The sequence below is a fragment of the Anopheles stephensi genome, chromosome 2 (genome assembly GCF_013141755.1).
Source record: "Anopheles stephensi strain Indian chromosome 2, UCI_ANSTEP_V1.0, whole genome shotgun sequence".
NCBI lineage: Eukaryota > Metazoa > Arthropoda > Insecta > Diptera > Culicidae > Anopheles > Anopheles stephensi.
This window is the reverse complement of record NC_050202.1, coordinates 79,531,365-79,551,173: the sequence shown is the minus strand read 5'-3', so window position 1 is coordinate 79,551,173 and position 19,809 is coordinate 79,531,365. Positions and strand designations below refer to the sequence as shown.

Below are 19,809 nucleotides of genomic sequence, written 5' to 3'. Positions count from 1 at the left end.
ATCTGCGTAGCTGTATTAACCAAGATTTTTTTTTAAATTATCAATTCAATGTTTTATTTTCCTATATCTTCCACAGTGCAACAACTGCTTCAAACTGATGCTGTCGCCAAATCAACGGTTGAACTTCTACAGCGATTACAGTCACAGTGTGTCCTGTCCGTATTGTTCGGCTCAGGACAATCATTTCGTGAAGCCACTGGCCTACTGCTACACCAAGCAGCCCATGCAGTTCTTCCAGCACTGGCCATAACATGAGGCCACGTTGGAATCTCCCAAGTCGAGTGTGAACGGTGGCTCGCTGGCGGAAGCATCCGGCCGGCAGGAGCAACAGTCACCGTTCAACGGCTCGTCCGCTTCGTGCACTGCTTCGACGGGAACTGTTGCCGACAAAGCTGCAGCAGATTCTGCTGCAATGAACTCGTTCATTCAGGAGCTGCGTCATCTCAGCAACAGCAGCACCATCAGCAACATCAGCAGCACAAGCAACGATTCGGGCTTCTCGACATCCTACGGTGGTGATTCCAACGTCGGTAGTGGCCGGGCCGCTACCAACCTACCTAGCAACATGCAGCTCCAGCAGCATCAGCAACTCCACGGGCTGCTCGCTGGCAATTCCACGAATGTTCAGCAACATCAGCTTAACAACAAAGCAATCGCGACAGGTACAGTATCGAAACATGATCCTACTGTTAACCCCGCCCTGTCAAACATCATCTGGGGCAATAAATCGCTCTGGGGACCGGCACCACCGTCACCGCCAGCAGTAGCGGCAGCAGCAGCGGCGGCATCATCTTTGGTGAGTCCTTCACCAGCATCACTCAAACCGGCAATGGTTCTTCCTAGTGTAGTTACAACAAACCCTACCTCGAACGCGTTGTACACTAGCTTAAGTAAAGAATTGTACACACCCTGGACAACATCCACTGCCAACCACAAAACACCAACGTCGATGGTGTCTGCACAGATGCAGCAATTACCCTGTGTCCCTCCATCCCAACACACTGAACCCGCCACCCTTCCCAAAACCCCGTCCATCTGCCCTGGCAACATTGGTACAAGTATCTGGGAAAGCAAGCTCGGACTGGTCAGCGGTCCGCAGCAAGCTCTCGAGCCATTAGAGTCTATCTGGTCGGCACCGGAACCGGGAACAGCAGGAGGTATGAATGGCGAAATGAATCAAGGTACTACTGCTGCTGCCAGCAGCCAACACGTTTGGCGATCTGATGTTCCTTCCGGCACTAGAGAACCATACACGGTAGGATCTCAGTTTCTGCGAGTACAGGAATCGATGGGTGGTGGTGGTAGACTGTGTTCTACCGCTACGGAGAATGCGATCGAACCTACACCAAAGCTTAGTTCCCTTTGGACACACACACCGTGGTCAGCCGGTGTGGATGGTTCAACGGTAGCCAATGGTAGCAACATTAGTGTGCTGCGATCGCTACGTATGGGCGAGTCCGCAAATTTGAACTCCGGCAGCGCCATTGCCAAGGATGCGGATGCAAGCATTGGGACCGTAGAGCAGCGTGACACATCCGTTGCTGGTTCGTTCATGGCCATGGCATCGGATGACGTCATCAACTATCTTAATATATTTAATTAGACAATTTGTTTTTGTTTCTTTTTTAACTGGTTTTCTTTTATTGTTTACTGTCTCCCGTTTCTTCGATGTGAAAGTGTTTAATCTCACTTTTAGAGCAATTTTGTTATTTAGTTCTACTTTATGGTTTTGTTTCCAAATGGTTCTTTTTTCCAGTTTTTTTTTTCAACATAGCAATGATTCGCAAAGTTGTTCGTTAGATTATTTAGTTTTTTTTGTGTTTATTTTTTATTTTTCTGATAGATGCTTTGGAGACATATGTTCTGTTGTTTGTCAAAAACTTTTTACACCTTTTTGTTTGTTTTATTTAGTAACCGCTTATCTCGAATCGAAAGCCTTCGTTCACCATGTTTTTTACACCATTATAGTTATTCTAGCGTAGTAGGGATGGTTTAAGAACAATTTCGACAGTTAAAAGTACATTGTTTCAGTATCGTTTCTTCCTTATAGGTGTAAGAATGTACCAACAAATCTCGCAAAATGGTCGTTTTCTTTGGTTGTTAGATGTAAAAGTAATGTATATCGTCGTTTTGCATAAGCAAAAAAAAAAAAGAAATCACAGAGTTAAGAGTAACATACATGAACAAAAGTATATGTTTATGTGTCTTGTAACAGTACGTTAAGCGACATCTACCACCGCTGCATATAAATTACATTAACGTAAAAGGAAGTGTTGTAATAATTCGGCTTGGGGGTTTCTGACGCAAGGGTTTAGTATATAAATTCTAGCGCTTTTCCCCCATTTCAAAGTACTAGCCATCTAATCGAATAATAAGGCAGTTAATTTTATTGCTTTTTAGTTTCATGTACTTCGTAACCTCAGGGACTATATCCGGTCCAGTAGCTTCGGCGAGTGCCGCGTGTACGATAGGATCTGACCGATCCGCTGTGCCGCACGCCGAAGGTGCTGGACTTTTTTTCTGTTAGTCTGCCCGACGAGGTTAGGAATTGCGTTTCGACAAATGCACACAATCATTGAGGAAAGTTAAGAGAAAAAAAAGTAAGGAAAGAGGTCGAGGAGTGTAATTAAAAATGAAAATCATATACTGTCAAACTGTGAAAGAGTGAACGCAAGGATTAGCGTCTATCCTTCTCAACATTATGCATAGTTTTTATTCCGACTCCTCAGGCAAGGAGCTGAGGAGCTTCTTGAAGAGCGAAAAACATCGATGAAAAGCAATGGAGGATATAGTGTTAAGACAAACATTAAAATATCAGGTAACATTTCACGCCAACAAAACACCTACCATCCCACTCTGTGTGTGTGTGTGTTGTAGCGAAGAGATGCATTCGACTGTAAGATTAGACGAGTGTAGCAGTAAGTAATTATCATCCTTAGCGTTTAGGGTTCGCGCGTATGTGCTATTATGGGCTCACTGTAATTGACATACGACCGAGTACGGAGTACATTTTTACTTGTAAATAGCGTACGATTCAGTGCACGATTAGAAAGCAATATGGATGAACGCGTTCGGATGTATCCGGGTGCGTTTCCGCGGCAGAAGACGCCTCGCGAAACGCACAAGGACCATCCTCCATATAGTGTGTGTGTGAGTGATTTGAGTGAATGGATGAATTTGAGTGCTGGCTGGTGGCGTTTCACTTCGCTAGCAAACCCAAACCCCAGGAATGAACGATTCTTGCGAATGGACATACTGTTTGGCGGAATGTGTGTGTGTGTGCGTGTGGGTTTGCATTTTTACATTGCTTACTTACATTTTCTGTTGTACGTGAACCGATTTTGTCTCTTTTTGATAAGGAACGGAACTATACAGTAAGTGGCGTGTTCGCTCGAGCTGTACTCGTAAATGTGTTATAGAATTACGAAATCAAACTTTTCCTGCAAAAAAACAGTGAGCCGATTTTATCGTATGGGAAGTGCGCGCGCACCAACTTAAGGCATCAAATGACAAAATTAAAGCTACTTGTGATCCAGGGAAACAAAAAAAAAAAAAGAAACCGGAAACCAGAAATGGAAGAAAGGGCATAGAGATACGGTTTTTTGATAATAAGGAAAAACGATATGAGGTGGAGCCACCTTTTGCCGTCTGTGTGAGGGAAGGCTCCTACCAGTGATCGGAAAGCTATTACCTTAGCGGTGATTACGTTTGGACGATGTTCCTTTTTCGATGCATTTTAGAGGCGAGTTTTAAAAACTTGGTATTTTTGTGTTGCACGTTTTTCGGAAGCGAACGGGGCTGGCTTTGAGCGTAGCAGCGCGCGCCGCACACTCGTTGGCGTTTCTGTTTTTTGAGATATTTTGGGATGTGGGATTATACAAGGAAACCTAATTACATTACGTGGTACTGTGTGTCGTCAACGATTGTCGCCCGGTGTGGAGCGAGCGAACGAACGTAGTCGCGGCGTGAAATTATTGGATTAGACTGTAAATCAAAATTGTGGCTCAGTTTGTGCGCTGTGCGCAGCACAAATTGGCCGAATAAAAACATGCTCGGAAAAAAAATGCCAAATCAAACAGAATCGGACAAGTGTGTGCACTGGAGGAGAACGCAATATGAATGGACTGATCGAAACCCGTTTACAATCTCATTCTAATGAAATGATTCATTCTTACGTTCCGTGCTTACTCATCATCATCCTCATGATTGGTCATTCTCGCTTTTCAAACGTGTGAGCATATTCATAAACCTAATATCGACCCCATCGCGTCGATTCGTGTAAGACTTCCGGAATTTTTAAATGTAGTTGTAGTCAGTGTAATCGCTGTTTCAAGATTAAAAGAATACCAAATTGACAATTGTGGCATTATCGTGTGTGGTGGTGTGTGTATCGTAAATCCTGTCTTTAAATTTCTCCTACGAATATAAAATGCCGAATAGAAACAATCAGTCCATCAGTTCCCAACCAACAAAACTTTTTCCGAGCAATCATATTGGATGCTTCAAAATTCATTTCAATTTCGATACGAAAAGTTTGGATGTTACATGGTACCACAGTGTAAAGCTAGCGGGAATGCAACTCAGGCAAGAAGCGAGCGTTGATCAGTTTGTTTTTCGTCTCAGAATTTTTAGGTTTGTTGTCGAATGAGTTTTGCGCTTGCATACTAATTTTACGTTCCTGTGGAACAAGAAAATTTCGTTTCAAATTTGCATGTACATAACGTTTAGAATTGCTAAGATGAATTGATTCTAAGCAGACACGTAAGTCTTGGTTGTTTAACAAGGACTAGGGTATAAGCGCAGCTAGAGTTCGATTCCAGTGCTGCGTGCAGTCTTCATCCAGTTGAAGCGACAGCGCGGAACGAACTTCTACACGATCGATTACGATTTGTTGAAACATATCCTTGTTAATAGCAGTGTTTCTCTAAATACCAGTTTAAAGCAAAACATACACCCCCAGAATACTAGTATAAGATACCATGTCCCCCGTTTTTTTTGTTAGCATATAACAAACGTAATAAGAAGATGAAAAAGGACCTACCCTTCTTCTTAATCGACGTGTGTAAGTAGTTAAATTAGCTCCAAATCATGCCCGCAACGCTACTGTCTATGCTCGTTAGGAGGTGGTCTTTTGATGTCACGTAACGGTCAAACATCTGCTCTCACTGTCGGGTGTGTAACCCCCTTCCGGTGTACCCTTGTCTTCAGTGGGTCGGCTCGTGAGCAGTTGAAACACATAAATTAATATCAATTGTGTTAATTTTATGTTTTATAAAGTTTTAAATAAAGAAGGGAAGAAGAAAAAAAAAAGAAGAAAGCAAACCCGACGCTCCTCAATTTGCAAAAACAAGCAAATGGCAGTTCGGGAAACGCTCTTATTACAACAACTCAGATCATCTGATGGCAACACGTACAAATATCGGCTGCTCGGCCGATCCACTGAAGACCGGCGGTACTTGGTGTGGGTGTGAAGGTGAAGCAGCAGATACAAAACTCCTCGTATGTGTTATCTTTTAAAATAAGCACACATTAGTATATACCTTAATCTTTATCAGTAAAATTTTGTCCCAGCAATGTTTTGCTTCCATGCCATGTATCCTCGCAGTTTGAACACAAATGTACAGATAATCTTGAAACGATTTCGCTCCCTGAATCTTGCTTCTGTACCCTGGTATATGTCATAAGAAGAAACACACACTAATTAAGTAAAACAATTAACTAGAGCAAATCGGTCTTTAAAGTGCTTCGAACTCTTCGAGGCAGAAGAGGTGGGGTGGCATACATTTTACTTTTCCACTACTACTACTACTACTAATGATGTTTCTGTTACTTTCCACTTGTAAATCGATTGTAAACAATGAATAGACATTTTAGTTAACAATTTCCGTTACTAATTTCGCATTTGTTTGGAGCGAATTACTTGTTAAACAAACTAATAAAGTAAAACATTTAGTTAAAAAAAAAAACACACAAGAAAATCGTCTTCTCTGTTACGTCAGTTTTTGCTACACGGCGAGACATTGTCACTGAAAGGGGGAGACTAAGAATGATTAAAATTAACTCCATCAGCTACAGTGATGGAATTTGCACTAGCACGTCGCCGTCACTGCGGTTGAAATTGCAATACAAAAGCAGATCAATCCATTAGAGTCATGATGCAAGTACTTTAACTAGCCAAACATTTAACAAAAAATAAAATCATTCTGAAACATTTTCTTACCAAGAAAACGATTTACATAGACAAATTTGAAGTAGTAGGATATACGGTAGCAGCGCATACACTATATATACACAGTCACACCAACCTAATAACATAAATACTGATCAAAATTTGATCGCATCAACTGAAAAGAACAAAAGCAAACGCATTAAACCTCAAATTTTGTACAAAAAAAAAGAAAAAGACGGTGGTAGAATTTCGAAGGAAAGCGAACGAGGAAGAAAACCACGCGATATATAAATACCACCCCAACCTCTCGTAGCGGCAGCTTTGTAGTACGTTTTGCTTGCATTATTGAACAGCGACAAAAGGGAAAAAAGGAACAAATTTACAAACGAAAAACTTGCCACCAATATACCTCAAAAAAGCGAAGCAAATCTACACAAATAATAAAATAGGAACAAAACGAAGTAAAAGTGGAGGAAATGCTCAACAACACAACAGACAACAGGAGAGAACAAAATGTTACAACTTCTTTTCTTTTTTGCAGTACAGCTCGAATAGTATATACAATGAAACGGCTAAATGGGACTGTTCTTATTCTTACCCTGTCGGTTTGAAAAGAATGGTAGAACACCCTAGAACACTCTAGGGCGCCACAGTTGCTAGCCAGCAGAAGAAAAAAATACAAACTTAGCTCAGGTAATTTTTACAGTGAACAACTACCCCCAATATGGTCTGAAGCACTGCCAGTGGTGTGTTTGAGACGCCAAGTTTGATTTTACATTCTGTTGATGTTGTAGATCAGCCCTCGATATCAACAAACCTGGTTATACCGATTGAAATATAAACCCTCCTAAACGTCAACTCCACCCTAATATTCTACCCCGGTACAAAGGTGAAAATGACATTAATCTGGTGGGCACCACGAGGCACAATCCGTTGGAGATACAATTCCGCGTGGTCGAAGAGTTCTCGTTTCGTTATGTTTTTTCCTTTGGATTTTCCACTCCTGTTCCCCATGGACGGTCACCACACCGAGAGAAGCACGAGTGAAGCCCCCGCTTCGTTACGGATGCGTTCGATCGATTTTGTGTAATATATAGGAGCAGTTTTATTCACTATGGAAACAAATGTTTGAAGTTGGCAGTGGGAGCATGGTATATCGCTTTGGAATTTTTGATGCTTTGACTTTGAGTTCTGTTCTCGTTGCTTCAGTAACAAAAAATGAAACAAAAATGCCGTAAGGATAAAACGTATTTTATGTGTAGGAGAGGCAGATGAGATACAAATAGATACATGCTTGAAGTACAAATTAAATCAAATATAAACTAGTAACATTTGTTCTTAGTCCATGTCTTGTGTTAGGTTCCCCCTCCGTCTGTGGTAGCAGAGGGGAGAAAGTAAAGTTTATCTGGTTACGCTACGTTCCTTTTTCGTGCAGTTCCTTTTCGATGACTCGGATGCTTTTAGTTTCATAAGTTGTACAGAGCGAGAGGGGAGTACAGTAAGCTGCTGCCGTTCATGCACTGTGGAAGTTTTGTTGAGATCAATGATGAAAATGTAACATCCAACATGGGGTTCAATCATACTTTCAATCCCTCGATTTTAATTTAAAAAATCTTATCAGAAAAATTCTTGAAAATTTTAAACACAATCTAAAAAATTAAATAGCTGGAGCAAAAATGTAGCAAAATTGACTGGGCATAATGAGTTGCAGCAAATACTAAAACTAAAACCTAAATTGACTAATCATTCTAATCGGCATTTTTATTCCACGAGAGGAATTTAAAGAAAACAAAATTTGCACCAATCACCATCTGCTGGATCCAGGCATGAAGAATCCTTCGATCGGTACGATTTCCAGTGAATGTAATCTCTATGATGGACACAACACAATTACAACACACGAAAACGTCCAACGCTACGAAGCAACGGAGTGAAGCGACACAAGCATACATTCATATGTGATATTTAAAAATTGAATTTGAATTAAATTGAAACAGAAATCAAGAGAGAGAGAGAGAGAAAAAGCCCTTGCCAAAGTCGTTTTCCCCCTACTGGCATGAAACTTCGAAACCCGATTCGAGCAGGAGTAAATGTGCGTTTATTGCGTTTGTGGCCATCCCACGCTATGAGTTGTTCTAACTTTGAGTGAAAAAAAAAACTGTGTAACAAGTGAAATGTGACAACAACAAAAAAAAAGTAAAATAATCGGTAATACCAACAATAGACGAATCAAACCAAATCAATAATTCTGAAACTGCCATTTTTTGACGTGATGAAATTGATGATGATGAAACGAACAGGTATAATAATAAATATTATCGCTAGATTAATTGATATTCAATTGTAGGCATATTATAGACATCACCGAACCCCTTACACTCACACACCTATTGGATCCCGTTTTAAGATACACACTAAATACACTCCCTTTAAATGTACGTATTTTGAGTCGAAATGTGTTACGAATTCGGAAACAAATCGTTCGACCCATTCGGAGATGGAAAGTGGTTTTACGCAGTTTGAGACTAGCCTCAAACATTTTCCGCAACCCGCTTTTAATAAATTAAGTTTAGGTTTACCCGAAATCGAAACCCTTTTACATACCGCTTTGAATTGAAAAGTAACACGATTATGATGGTCCAACGCGGTTGAATAATGTCGGTGAGAGTACGGAAGTTAGTGCTACTCCGGCCAGGTTGAGAGTAATGCAGACGAGCGAACAAAAACAGAGAGCTGGTAAGCGGACCAAATCGAGTGAAATCTGCTTTGACTTCCAACAAAAAAAATGACGCGCTATCAATAGATTCATTCTCACAACACTTTCCTAATGTGCTGTAAAATCAGCCCGTCAGTCAAGTCAAGTCCTTCTTGCAAAACCACACAACTTCCAACAACAGCAATCGCAAATAAAGCAGACTAAGGAACACGAAACACCCGATACGTATGGAATGTACATTTTTGTCTCCGGTCTCCCGTCTTTTGAAGCATATGAATTCTGTGTATCGTAATTCCAATCTTTACCCCTCCCAAAAAACTATCGGAGAGTTACATCTTGCTTGCAGGTACCGATTTTGTGTGCGCGAATGCTTTCCTTTGTGAGGTATTTAAATGAAATATACAATTTAGAAAGGGATTCTAACACACACTATAGCAAACAAAACTTAATTCATAACGAAACGCGGATTAGGAAAAAAACCCACTAAATCTAGTGACTCTACTCGGCGTCGTCGTCGTCGTCGGGAATCAGGAAGCTCTCCCACACGTGGAGGACGGACAGCGATATGCGATATATGTTGTGGAAGACTGGATATATGTCAGGCCATATATCGGGCAAAAAAAATTCAGATAATATTTAGTAGGATCAACGGAAAAACAGAAGACTGGAACGTTTTTTTTCTTCGTTTTGCATTTAAATCAGCGCACCAATAATCTAAATGTAATTTGAATGATGAAAACACTGCGGAATGGAGCGAAGCGCGATCGAAATTCAGGACACACGCTTCTCGTTTGCTTTACTTCCAGTAAATGAATGAGAGGTGTGTGTGTGTTCGTCAAAAAGAAAAAACAACAGAAGACTAATTATGATGATGAAAATCTGTTAGAATAAAACTAACGCATTACACTCTACTAGGATGAAACGATTCGATCTAAAAATTTGAAGTATATGAACATTTCCAATCATCAATTGCGATGATGGTGTGTGGCAGCACCCCCACACATATTAAACAAGCGAAAAGGTGATATACTTTCTGTGTGCTAGGTTTGTCTTTTTTGGGAGCGGAACTGCGGCTCTTAGAAAGATAGGCAAGGTAAAGCAAAACTATTTTGAAAAAGGGTTCAACATTAGATGCTGATGAGCAGCACATGCTGCTCATTTGAAGCGGCGTGTAATGTTTATTTTCATCCGCTCCTCCCATTTCCAAACCGATTATAAGAGAGGTAGACTAACTAAAATATATTGAATTTAATAAGTGTCAGTAGAGTTTTCGTCTTTCAAAATACACTTCTCAATACACTAATACACGCTGAACAAATACACAAAAAGAACAAAATCTACCCTTGAATGTAAAAGATAGAATCTTCAATGCAAAATTTTCTGTCCACCCATTGTATTGTGAGTAGCTGGTAGAGTTGCTGATGAAGCATAGAACATTAAAAAATTAAGCGATTGCCATACGCGCGCAAAAACCTCACATTCATGCACCGTAAAATCGAAAACGAAAATTACCTCACAGCCAGCCAGCCAGCCAGCCAACACAAAAAATGAAACAAAAAACACCGGAAAAAAATTCAGGAGGCAATTTGACTTACGCTAAATTTAATTGGTACGGCAAAGAACTGAAGTAAAGAGACTTGAAACCAATACTGAATAGGTATTAGAAGTAACGAAAGGACTTCACCAATTGTGACAACAAATTATGATAAAGGTAATCAGCAAACCAGCGATAGAGAGAGAGAGAGAGAGAGAGCGAGCGAGCAAGAGCGAACAGAACCATGTTCGGTGGACCCACACAGAAAAAAAAGCGATTCGAAAATATTTATTTACCTCAAATATCATATTATAGACACAAATTGCAAAACTTTAACACAATAGAGAAAACATTAATACAACATGTAAAACCTAGCATATATAGAGTGATTAATGTGATGTGAGGACAACATTACGAGGATCATTCCTCTCCTTTAAGATGGATGAAGCACAACAGCAGCATAATAACACTAACGAATCAGGATTCGTTTGTACTATTGAAGCAAGAAAAGAAAAAATAAAAATACAATATTTAGGAGGATAAGCTATACGAGGAATAAATCAAACCACAACAAAAACCATGTAAACATTTCAGGGTGAAAACACTCAGCGAATCAGTTGCAGCAATGCTCCAAACTTAATAAAAAAGAGAGATACAATTATAGAGCTCTAGCTGAACAAAAAACAAACTAAACTACACATTGCTTGTAAGTTAAATGCACTTTGTTCAAACACATTAACGGTAGTGGAGCAAATGCTAGTAGACGAAAAAAATGTTTTGCAGAAAGCAATTTATCGGCGAACCCGAAATATCTGTCTGTGTATTGTAAAGCAATATAATGAAGTACTTTGTTTTGTGCAGCAAACAAATTTTTTTGCAAGCCAGCCAGCCAAGCATTATCAGTTCAACAAAAAAAAAATGAGGATTTTAAAGCTCACAACAATTCAGAGAACCAACGGAATGTAACGACAACTAATATAGTGTATGAAATATAAGTGCACACACGAGAGATGAGCAGCATAACTGGATGAGTGAGAGTTAGGTAGTGAGCGTGGGCGCGCGTGCCGACAACACGCAACAGATATACATATTTATTTCTATACATTACCAACCACCATTACATCTGTTCATTGTCATCATCACAATCATTATCATCATCATCGTCGTCAACATTATCAACCTGTTACTTGTGTTTTTTTATGTGTTCCCTTTATGTCACTGATCACGTTCACGTCCACAAACATGTGTACGCCACACAATACACTCAACCGACACTCTAGGGATCGAACGCACATTTACGCACGTGTCACATCTCCTCCCGATCCCGAAGGATATCTTTATTTGCTGTTTTTTAAATATTATTTCATTAATCCGGACACACGATACGCTCCTAACTATTCCTTACCAATAACAATCATATTCTAGACCTGTATGCAATTACAATTCGTACTGCGGGAGAGGAGCAACCCTTTTTGTTTTAATCCTAAGTAAAGTCTATGTTAAAGATATGTAAGCGATTAGGGGTTTCGTTGGCTTAGAGAAGAGGTAGACGATCATTTAAGTACACACAGACACAACCACACGTACCTAGAAGTTATCTTGATGGAGGACGGATTATGTGAGAAGGTTGAGAAAAGGCACGAACAAATATTCCTACAAACAAAAACTCTAGCACATGTATTCAAACGTAGTACCATTTTATTCGTAGATCTTAGTCCCAATGCACCTCCTATCTTTATGTATAATGAACGTCGAAACGCATGCTATCTAGATGTATAAGACATTTAAGCGAAGAAAGCACCACACGAGCTATGTTGTATGTTGAATCCAACTGTACAGGGGTTTAGTTCATCTGCACCTGTGGAGCCCCGTTCACTTTATTTGCAAGCATATTTACAAGTTCAATTATCCCCCTTTTGATTGATCATTGATCGTTTTATGTTACATTTAGTGTGAAAGTGTATAAATCGAAGTGTATAGGCTTCAGAGCTTTCGATCAGTTGTAATGCTATTAGTTGTGACCAAATGTCCTGACCTGTCATTCCTGATTGTGTGAATTACAGCAATCAACTGTTCCAACCCCAAGAAAGAGCGTAAATATGTCTAAAGATTGTTTCTCACCGTAGGCTTGCATCATATCTCCCTTCAGCACATACATACTTGAAGAAAATTATTGTTTTTTGTATATTTTATACTGATTTAATTTTTTGGTCCCAACAAAACTCGTTCATTATAAGTAACTGAGAGTGGCAAAATCCAATACTACTGATGCAAATGTTATCGAAAAAATTCTTAAACATTCTCCCTACCGTTTCTGTGGAGTATATACATATATCAGAAATGTACTAACTGTGACGCACCTGGTCGCCATCTTCCGAGCGAATCTAAACAAGCACCGGACACACAAACTTTCAAAATCATGATGTGATTATCCACACACTGCTGGATGTAAATGTAACCTCTCAAAAAAGCGAATTGTGATGATCCTCAACAATCCTTTCCAACTACGTACAAAGATTTGTGTGTGGCGAGCTTTCGGTGGCAGAGAATCCGTTTTCTGGCTACCAACAAGCGAGTTGAAAGGCGTTGAGCAATTTCAATACACAACTCTTTTCCCCTGCTTTGCAGGGTGCAAGAGCATTTGAAGTAAAAGCAAAATCATATTGTGACATAACAAGTGTGATCTGGTTTCGGAATACCAAAAAAGAAAACCCCCATCAGATGTGATTGCTTCTAAAGCAACAACAAAAAATCAAAAAAAAATGCCATGCGAAGCAATAGCGTCAGATACGTGGTACATTTCAAAGAAAACAAGAAATACCAAACACAACAAAAAAAGTCCCCAATTTTCCCAGTGATTCTGTGAGTGTGATATCAACTTAATCATTCTTTTTCGGAAAGGAATTAAAACATTGACGAATAATTCGCTCTCTAACCATGCATACCATTTCTAAGCATTTCCTTTTTTTCCAGTACATGCACAGGAACACCTTCCAGTGCATGCGCTCTGTTGTGATCGAGAAGCTCCAGGAAGCTTCCTACCAACATCTGTGAATTTCGGTTGGTTTTTCGCGTGGTAAAAAAAAAAACAATTCAATTCGAACTAAATCCTTTTCCATTCAGTCACTGAATTTAATCCGCGTGAGTGTTTGTGTGTGATGAAATATGGTCATGGAGAAGCACCTTCTCCCATGGTCATGTAAAATAAGAACTCTCACTGTGAATTTTCTCCCTAAAACTGCAAATACCGTAGCCCACCAACGAACGAACGGGAACAGAGAAAGCTAATATTGATTCTTAAAATATGTTTAGAAAACGTGTACGTGTGATTTTTTTGTTGCTGTCAACTTTGTGTGAGGATATAAGGATAAACTTTTCTTCTCTTAAGATATTGTGTAATAAGTGTCGTTTGGCAAAAAAATAAAAAATTTTTCAAAATTTTCCATCTTAGATATTTAGGCATATAAAAAAGTGAAGCACAAAACTTTGGCATTTAAAAATTACATTCTTAAAAATAAGAGCAGTATTTTTCTCATTAAATCAGATAAAATTTGCGTGTATGTGTGATTTTCAATTGATGTAAGCATCTCGTTTAAAATTTCTAATAATAGCGTAGCTGTGTGAGTGGTGTTAATACAACATGAATGAGAGAAATTTGTACCTATTTCATAAAGATTAAGTCAAAAGAATTAAAACAAAAACTAGCTTCTGTTTCTCCGGGAATCCGTTGGTTGGGGAATCCATCTACGTGTTGCTGCGACTAAGCTTAAGACATTCATGCTTTGATGAACTCAAACTCTCGTCATACTCGTCACTGTGAATGGTAAAAATGGTCGAATTTAAGCGCTCGGTATTCTCTAAGAATCGGCCTAAATTCATTCCAGATATCTCCAACCGTCGTCATGCGTTGCAGAGTGTGATGGTTGTCCATTGCCTCGTGCGTTAAAGCGATGACACACATCCACCGATGGCCTTTCGATACAGGGAGTTGCTCTCGATAAAAGCTTGTGTACACCACAAAGAAAAAGAACAATTTCAAACGATCGATAATACATACTTGGGAGGCGGTAGGAGAAGGGGAAGAATAATTTCGATAACATTTGCATTACACACGTACTTTGCCGCCTTGGAAAATTCACCGGAAATTTCCCTTCGGTAGCATTTTACAACACAAAACACTTACAATCTCAAAGGCACTACTACTACTTGTACTACTACACCGAAACAAACTGCGACCATAAAGCGCAAAGGAGGGTTTACGCATTTTGCACTATAGTAAGAGAGATCTACCAGAAATACCTCATTAGCAAATTTTCGTTAAATGTTTTCTTGTTCATTTTATATAGCCGCGAGACAGGGGCAGAAATAAATGATGTTTAAAGAAGCGGACGGGGAGGGGGATTTTTGCACTACCAATATTACACACGCGATGGTATAACGTACGAGCCAGCCTCCTGTCCTGACTGTATCGATGGACGATCCAAATATCACTTTACGTGCGAATTAATCCGTCCCGATACATTTTTGTTGCGTTGGTTTTTTTTGCTCTTTCAGTTTTTTTCTCCGTACACAACTGACTTCTGACGGTCTACGGAGGGCAATCGCAACTTTATATAGGTGCAAATGTGTTTTCATTTTGTTGCATTTTGTTTTGGCTCATTATGGATATATTTATTATTCATTATTGCTCCTCGGATATTTGCTGTTGTACCATCATCATCATCATCATACATTGCCATATTATTCATTACCATTTCCCAGCCACCCCTCCCCAATCCCAGTGACAACATTAATTTCCATTTTCCCAAAGTTACGTAGTTGGATGTTTGTTTTAGTAGAATTTTTCTTCAACCCTTCTTATCGTGTTGAATTTGAATGCAAACACACAAAGCACACGATGCACCAAAATGTGTCGAGTGTATATTATAATGCTTTAAGTGTAATGATTTATTTCGCCAATTTTGGACTACAAAAATGAAGGTGTACAGCATTTAAGGCGTCATTAGTGACACATACAATTACACAAACGCAGTGGTAGCATAAATCAGTCAGTGAAGGAGAAAGAGGAGGAGGAGGATGATAAAAGGGGTTGACAGCGAAGAGGGAAAAGCGAAGGAATGTGTCATCATCCTTTGATTGAAAGTACAAATTGTTTTTATATTACTTTACTATTATTCATACTTATTATCATTATGACAATTATGAATTCTATTGATTATTATTAATTAACGAGATGTAATCGAATCTTTAAGCTATTAAGAGTAAACTTACACTACACTCTATAACATTTAACCCGCAGCCCGAAAGCACTTGGAAACGGTTTAAGTAGCAGAACCATATGGAAGTAATGAATTTAATATTAACTTTTTTCCTATAATTACGTTTTACGATCGGAAAAGCGAATATTTCGGTGAAACACGCAGATCATCCTTGGAGCGCTCGGTACTTCGATGGGGAATAAGAATTCCTGTTCTACTTTTGTGTTTCCAACCTCTTTTCCATGTGACTGTTCGTGCGTAGTATTATAGCAGATTTTCCGTTACTATTTCGTTGCTTCATTTGTGAAACAGAGCCGCGTAAAGCGGGACAATTGTTTGTAGAAATATCTTAGTTCAGGTTCTTCGATTTACCACCCGAAGCGTCCCGTTGCGGTACACTAAATAAATAAATACCTAGCTGTTAATTGTTCTTCTTTTTCCCCACAATTATTTTTACGTAGCACACGTGTTTCTTTTTTTACACTAGCACTTACGTTGAGTCTCTCTTTAGGAGTGCGCTTTTTTTTTTATAACGATGTAACTAACTATTGTACCCTTTATGGAAATAATTATTCGTTTACTTTTAACTGCACGTGGTGAACACTTTTTATAAGCGGGCAGGCGCGAGATAATAAATAGTGAAGGAAGTTTAATCGTAATAACCGGCGAGCCGAGCACGATTCAATAGTGTAAACGTTTTTAGTGAATTATATTTAATCTCTTTGAGTTTGCTTAAGAGCGTGTGATCTCTCTCTTTTCCCTACGCACATTGTCACGTACCTTTTCTAATGCGCATTAACCTGCGAGCCGCGCAATTGACTAATAACAAACATTACTGCCATTTATGGGCGCAGGTTAATCGTTTTGTGCGGCAGTTGCTTGAACGGAAACCCTCCCCCAAACGATGCACGATGTTTTGCGAAATGTTATTATAGACCTCAATTTAACTATGATTCCGCGATGCTTTTGTTTTTCTCCACCGGGTTTAACGACAATTCCGGTCCTGCTAGCGAATGGAGGGGGGGTGGGGAATGGTTTTTGTTAAGCGTATTTGTTTGCTTTCACTAAATATTATATTCTTTTTGGCAACAACCAAAGCAATTACTAGGCAGAAGTGTTTCTATCTGTATGTGTGGGTGTGTGATTTTTGTTTGTTTGTTTGTTTTTATATGATCAGCAATTGTGGAAGGAAACGGGAAGAATACTTTGTACCTTTTTGCTAAACGAATAGAGAGAGAGAGGAGAGAGAGGAGATAGATGTTGAGGGATGCTGCGGATCGAGTTTTTTAAACCACAATTATTACTACTACTTATTACAAAAAAGAAACTGCAACAACTAACTACTAACTACTACTACTACCAACTACACTGACAACAAACTGAATGAAGAAGGCGCGAAGGGGATAGCGAAGAGAGAGGGTGTGTGTAGATCGAGTGAAAGTGTTTTTTTGGTACAGTTCCAAATAATTTAAGCAAAACTGAAACAAATATACAAAACAAACGCAACACTTAATACAAACGAAAATACATATAACTGATCAAGGAGGATGCTACCGGGGTGGGACGATCAGAATTTACGTAGATTTATCGATGTTTTTTCCTATCTCTGTTTCGCTTTGCTATTATAGAGAGAGAGAGAGAGAGCTTCATACGTTCTTTTTACCCCACAAAATATCTTAATGGAACAATTTATATATATATTATGCTAAAGGAGAGGAAAACAAAGAAATAAGAGAGGAGACACAACTATGCAGGAAAAAGTATCAACCGTTTTGACGAGAGGAATCTATGTTGCGCTTACAAACAAACCACAGCATTTTTTTGTGCCACACTGTGTGTGTGCAACAGTTTATATGACGGTGAGGTTTTTGCAGCAAATGGGGAAATAGAAGTACTGTTTAGTATGTATGGAAGCATAATTTTGTTGAGAGAGCAGAGCGAAAAGGTGGATTTTATGTGGAACAATGTAGGGTGGAGAGGGTGGTAGAAGGATGCGTCAGAGAGCGAGAGGTCAAAGGGGGTAGTGGTCAGGCCAAAACGAAAGTAGAAATACAAACAAACGGTACAACTAGCGGGGAAGACAGGTGTGAAGGGGGGGGGGGGGGGGCGAAAAAGGAGACGGCAGGGAAATATGTGAACAGAGCGAAGAAAACAAAAAAACAAAGGACAAAGTTTATTCACTGTTGACAAATTGTGAACAAATGCGGGAACATATTATGCAGGGCACGGATGCAGAGTAGCAGGATCGTTTTTCGGTTTGTTAGCATAGCGCGCAGTACTAGTGGGGTTGGCATTGGTTTTCCATGTAGCATTTTTTTGTTTCAAACACGGTTCGGTTTTTAGCACATCAACACATCCCGCGGGGATCTGCACACACAATCGTATGACAAAACACACTGCACTTCTTACACTCATCCAAAACCTCATTGGCCATTTCATCGAACTCATTCTCCGATCGATTTCCAACCCATTCTCATGTCCATGTCTCACTACTCTTTCTGAAGCGTGAAATGTTGTAAGGCATGCTGCGCGTGCCAAGCGATTTGCAGCGGGTAATAGTTAGCAATAGCAAATAGAGCAGACGACCGGACGTTTGTTTCATCCTGTGTTTTTCATTTGTTGTTGCGTTATGCATTTCTTACTAGTTAAAAGTACCAGTGTGAGTGAAAATTTGCTTCGTTTAATCCTAGTTCATTTCAGCATAAAGTGAAGAACGAAACTAACCTCAATATTATTACCAATACAAAAAAAAAACAAAATACAAACAAAAAAACCAATAACATAACAAGACAACGGGGAGGAAAAAAATTTACAAAGCATAAAAGTTAAAACGCAAACATAAAAGAAACAAGTTAAACAAAAACAAAAACCAACAAACAAAACAAGTGTACAACATAGCAAAAATGTTTTCTTTTTTTTTCTCTGTGTGTGTGTGTGAAAATGATGCGTTAAAGAGTAAGAGAAAATAACTACTTGAACCATATACAAACTCAACATTGAAAATAAATATGGCGTAAAAGTAGAAGGGAAGGAGCTGAAAGGCTGACGTTGACGGAAGAAAAGAAAAAAAAACACACAAATGAATGAATAATATACCGATAACATACCCTATCAAAGACTTTCTTATTTAAAAGTATCCCTACAAACAGTATAAGACGACTGAAAGCCGAGCAGCAACAGAACATGAACACAGGAATGAGAGAATGAAACAAAAGGCGAAAAACTAGTGTGCGATGTTATTTGTCGTTTTGAAGCAACATTCAAAGAGAAGGCTTTTTTATATTGACTATAGAACGGAGAACAGAGAGAGAGAGAGAGAGAGAGCGACGTGGTGGCTGGAGGAGAAGTGTCAGCGCTCGAACAGAAACGAAGAAGCAAGCGGGTTGGGTGTGCGTGGAAAATGAATGTTAATTCTACAAAATATATACGATATATATATATACGACAACACAAACCTTATTAATGCTAAAATTAAACACTAAACAAAAGTAAACCACACTAAGGCAAGCGGTGTCGATGGTAGGCTGGTGTGCGTACACACACACAGTGTTTTTGGGGACAAAACGAACGTCTGAACGAACTGCACGGCAACCAATGCTATCACGGCCGTAAGAAGTAAAGCGACAGTACACTTAAATGTGTGCGAGGAATTTTCCGCGTGGCATGCAATAAATCTATATGAATACTAAAAAAGAAAACGATTGATGAAGCCAAGCAAAATCGCTGAAATTTGCAAGAAGAAAACAAAAACACACACCACTAAATGAAAGCTCTTGCGCATGCAGCTGGGAAACACTGTTCACTGTCATGCAAAACCGAAAAATAAAACCATCTACACTACTAAAACCAAAGGCAAAAGAAAAGCCTTCGAATCCTCGAACATCAGTCGAAAAAAGCAAAAAGAAGCAACAAAAAAAACACACACACATACCATTGCGAACATCTATCTGGTACATGATGGGTAGCGTGTGGAAAAAAAAGGGCAGACATGATGATGGCTTTGAACACAGAAGCAAACAACTACATTAATAAGAAGTATAAAAAAATGTTAGACTTAACAAAAGCACCGCTCAGTGTGCTAACTATCGATGTCAAGTTCTCGGTTTGCAGGAAGATTATATGAATAAAACAT

The 19,809-nt window shown here is 39.3% G+C and overlaps 1 protein-coding gene across 1 annotated transcript in view; it reads left to right on the top strand.

Moving 5' to 3' along the window:
* The window catches only part of LOC118505448 (headcase protein), a 108,035-nt gene extending 88,440 nt beyond the window's left edge, over positions 1 to 19,595 (top strand). The window contains exon 6 of the mRNA XM_036041247.1: positions 77 to 19,595. Within this exon, the coding sequence (XP_035897140.1) occupies positions 77 to 250 (174 nt within the window). The 3' untranslated portion in view covers positions 251 to 19,595. The remainder of the gene's footprint in view (positions 1 to 76) is intronic.
* The last annotated feature ends 214 nt before the right edge of the window (positions 19,596 to 19,809 follow it).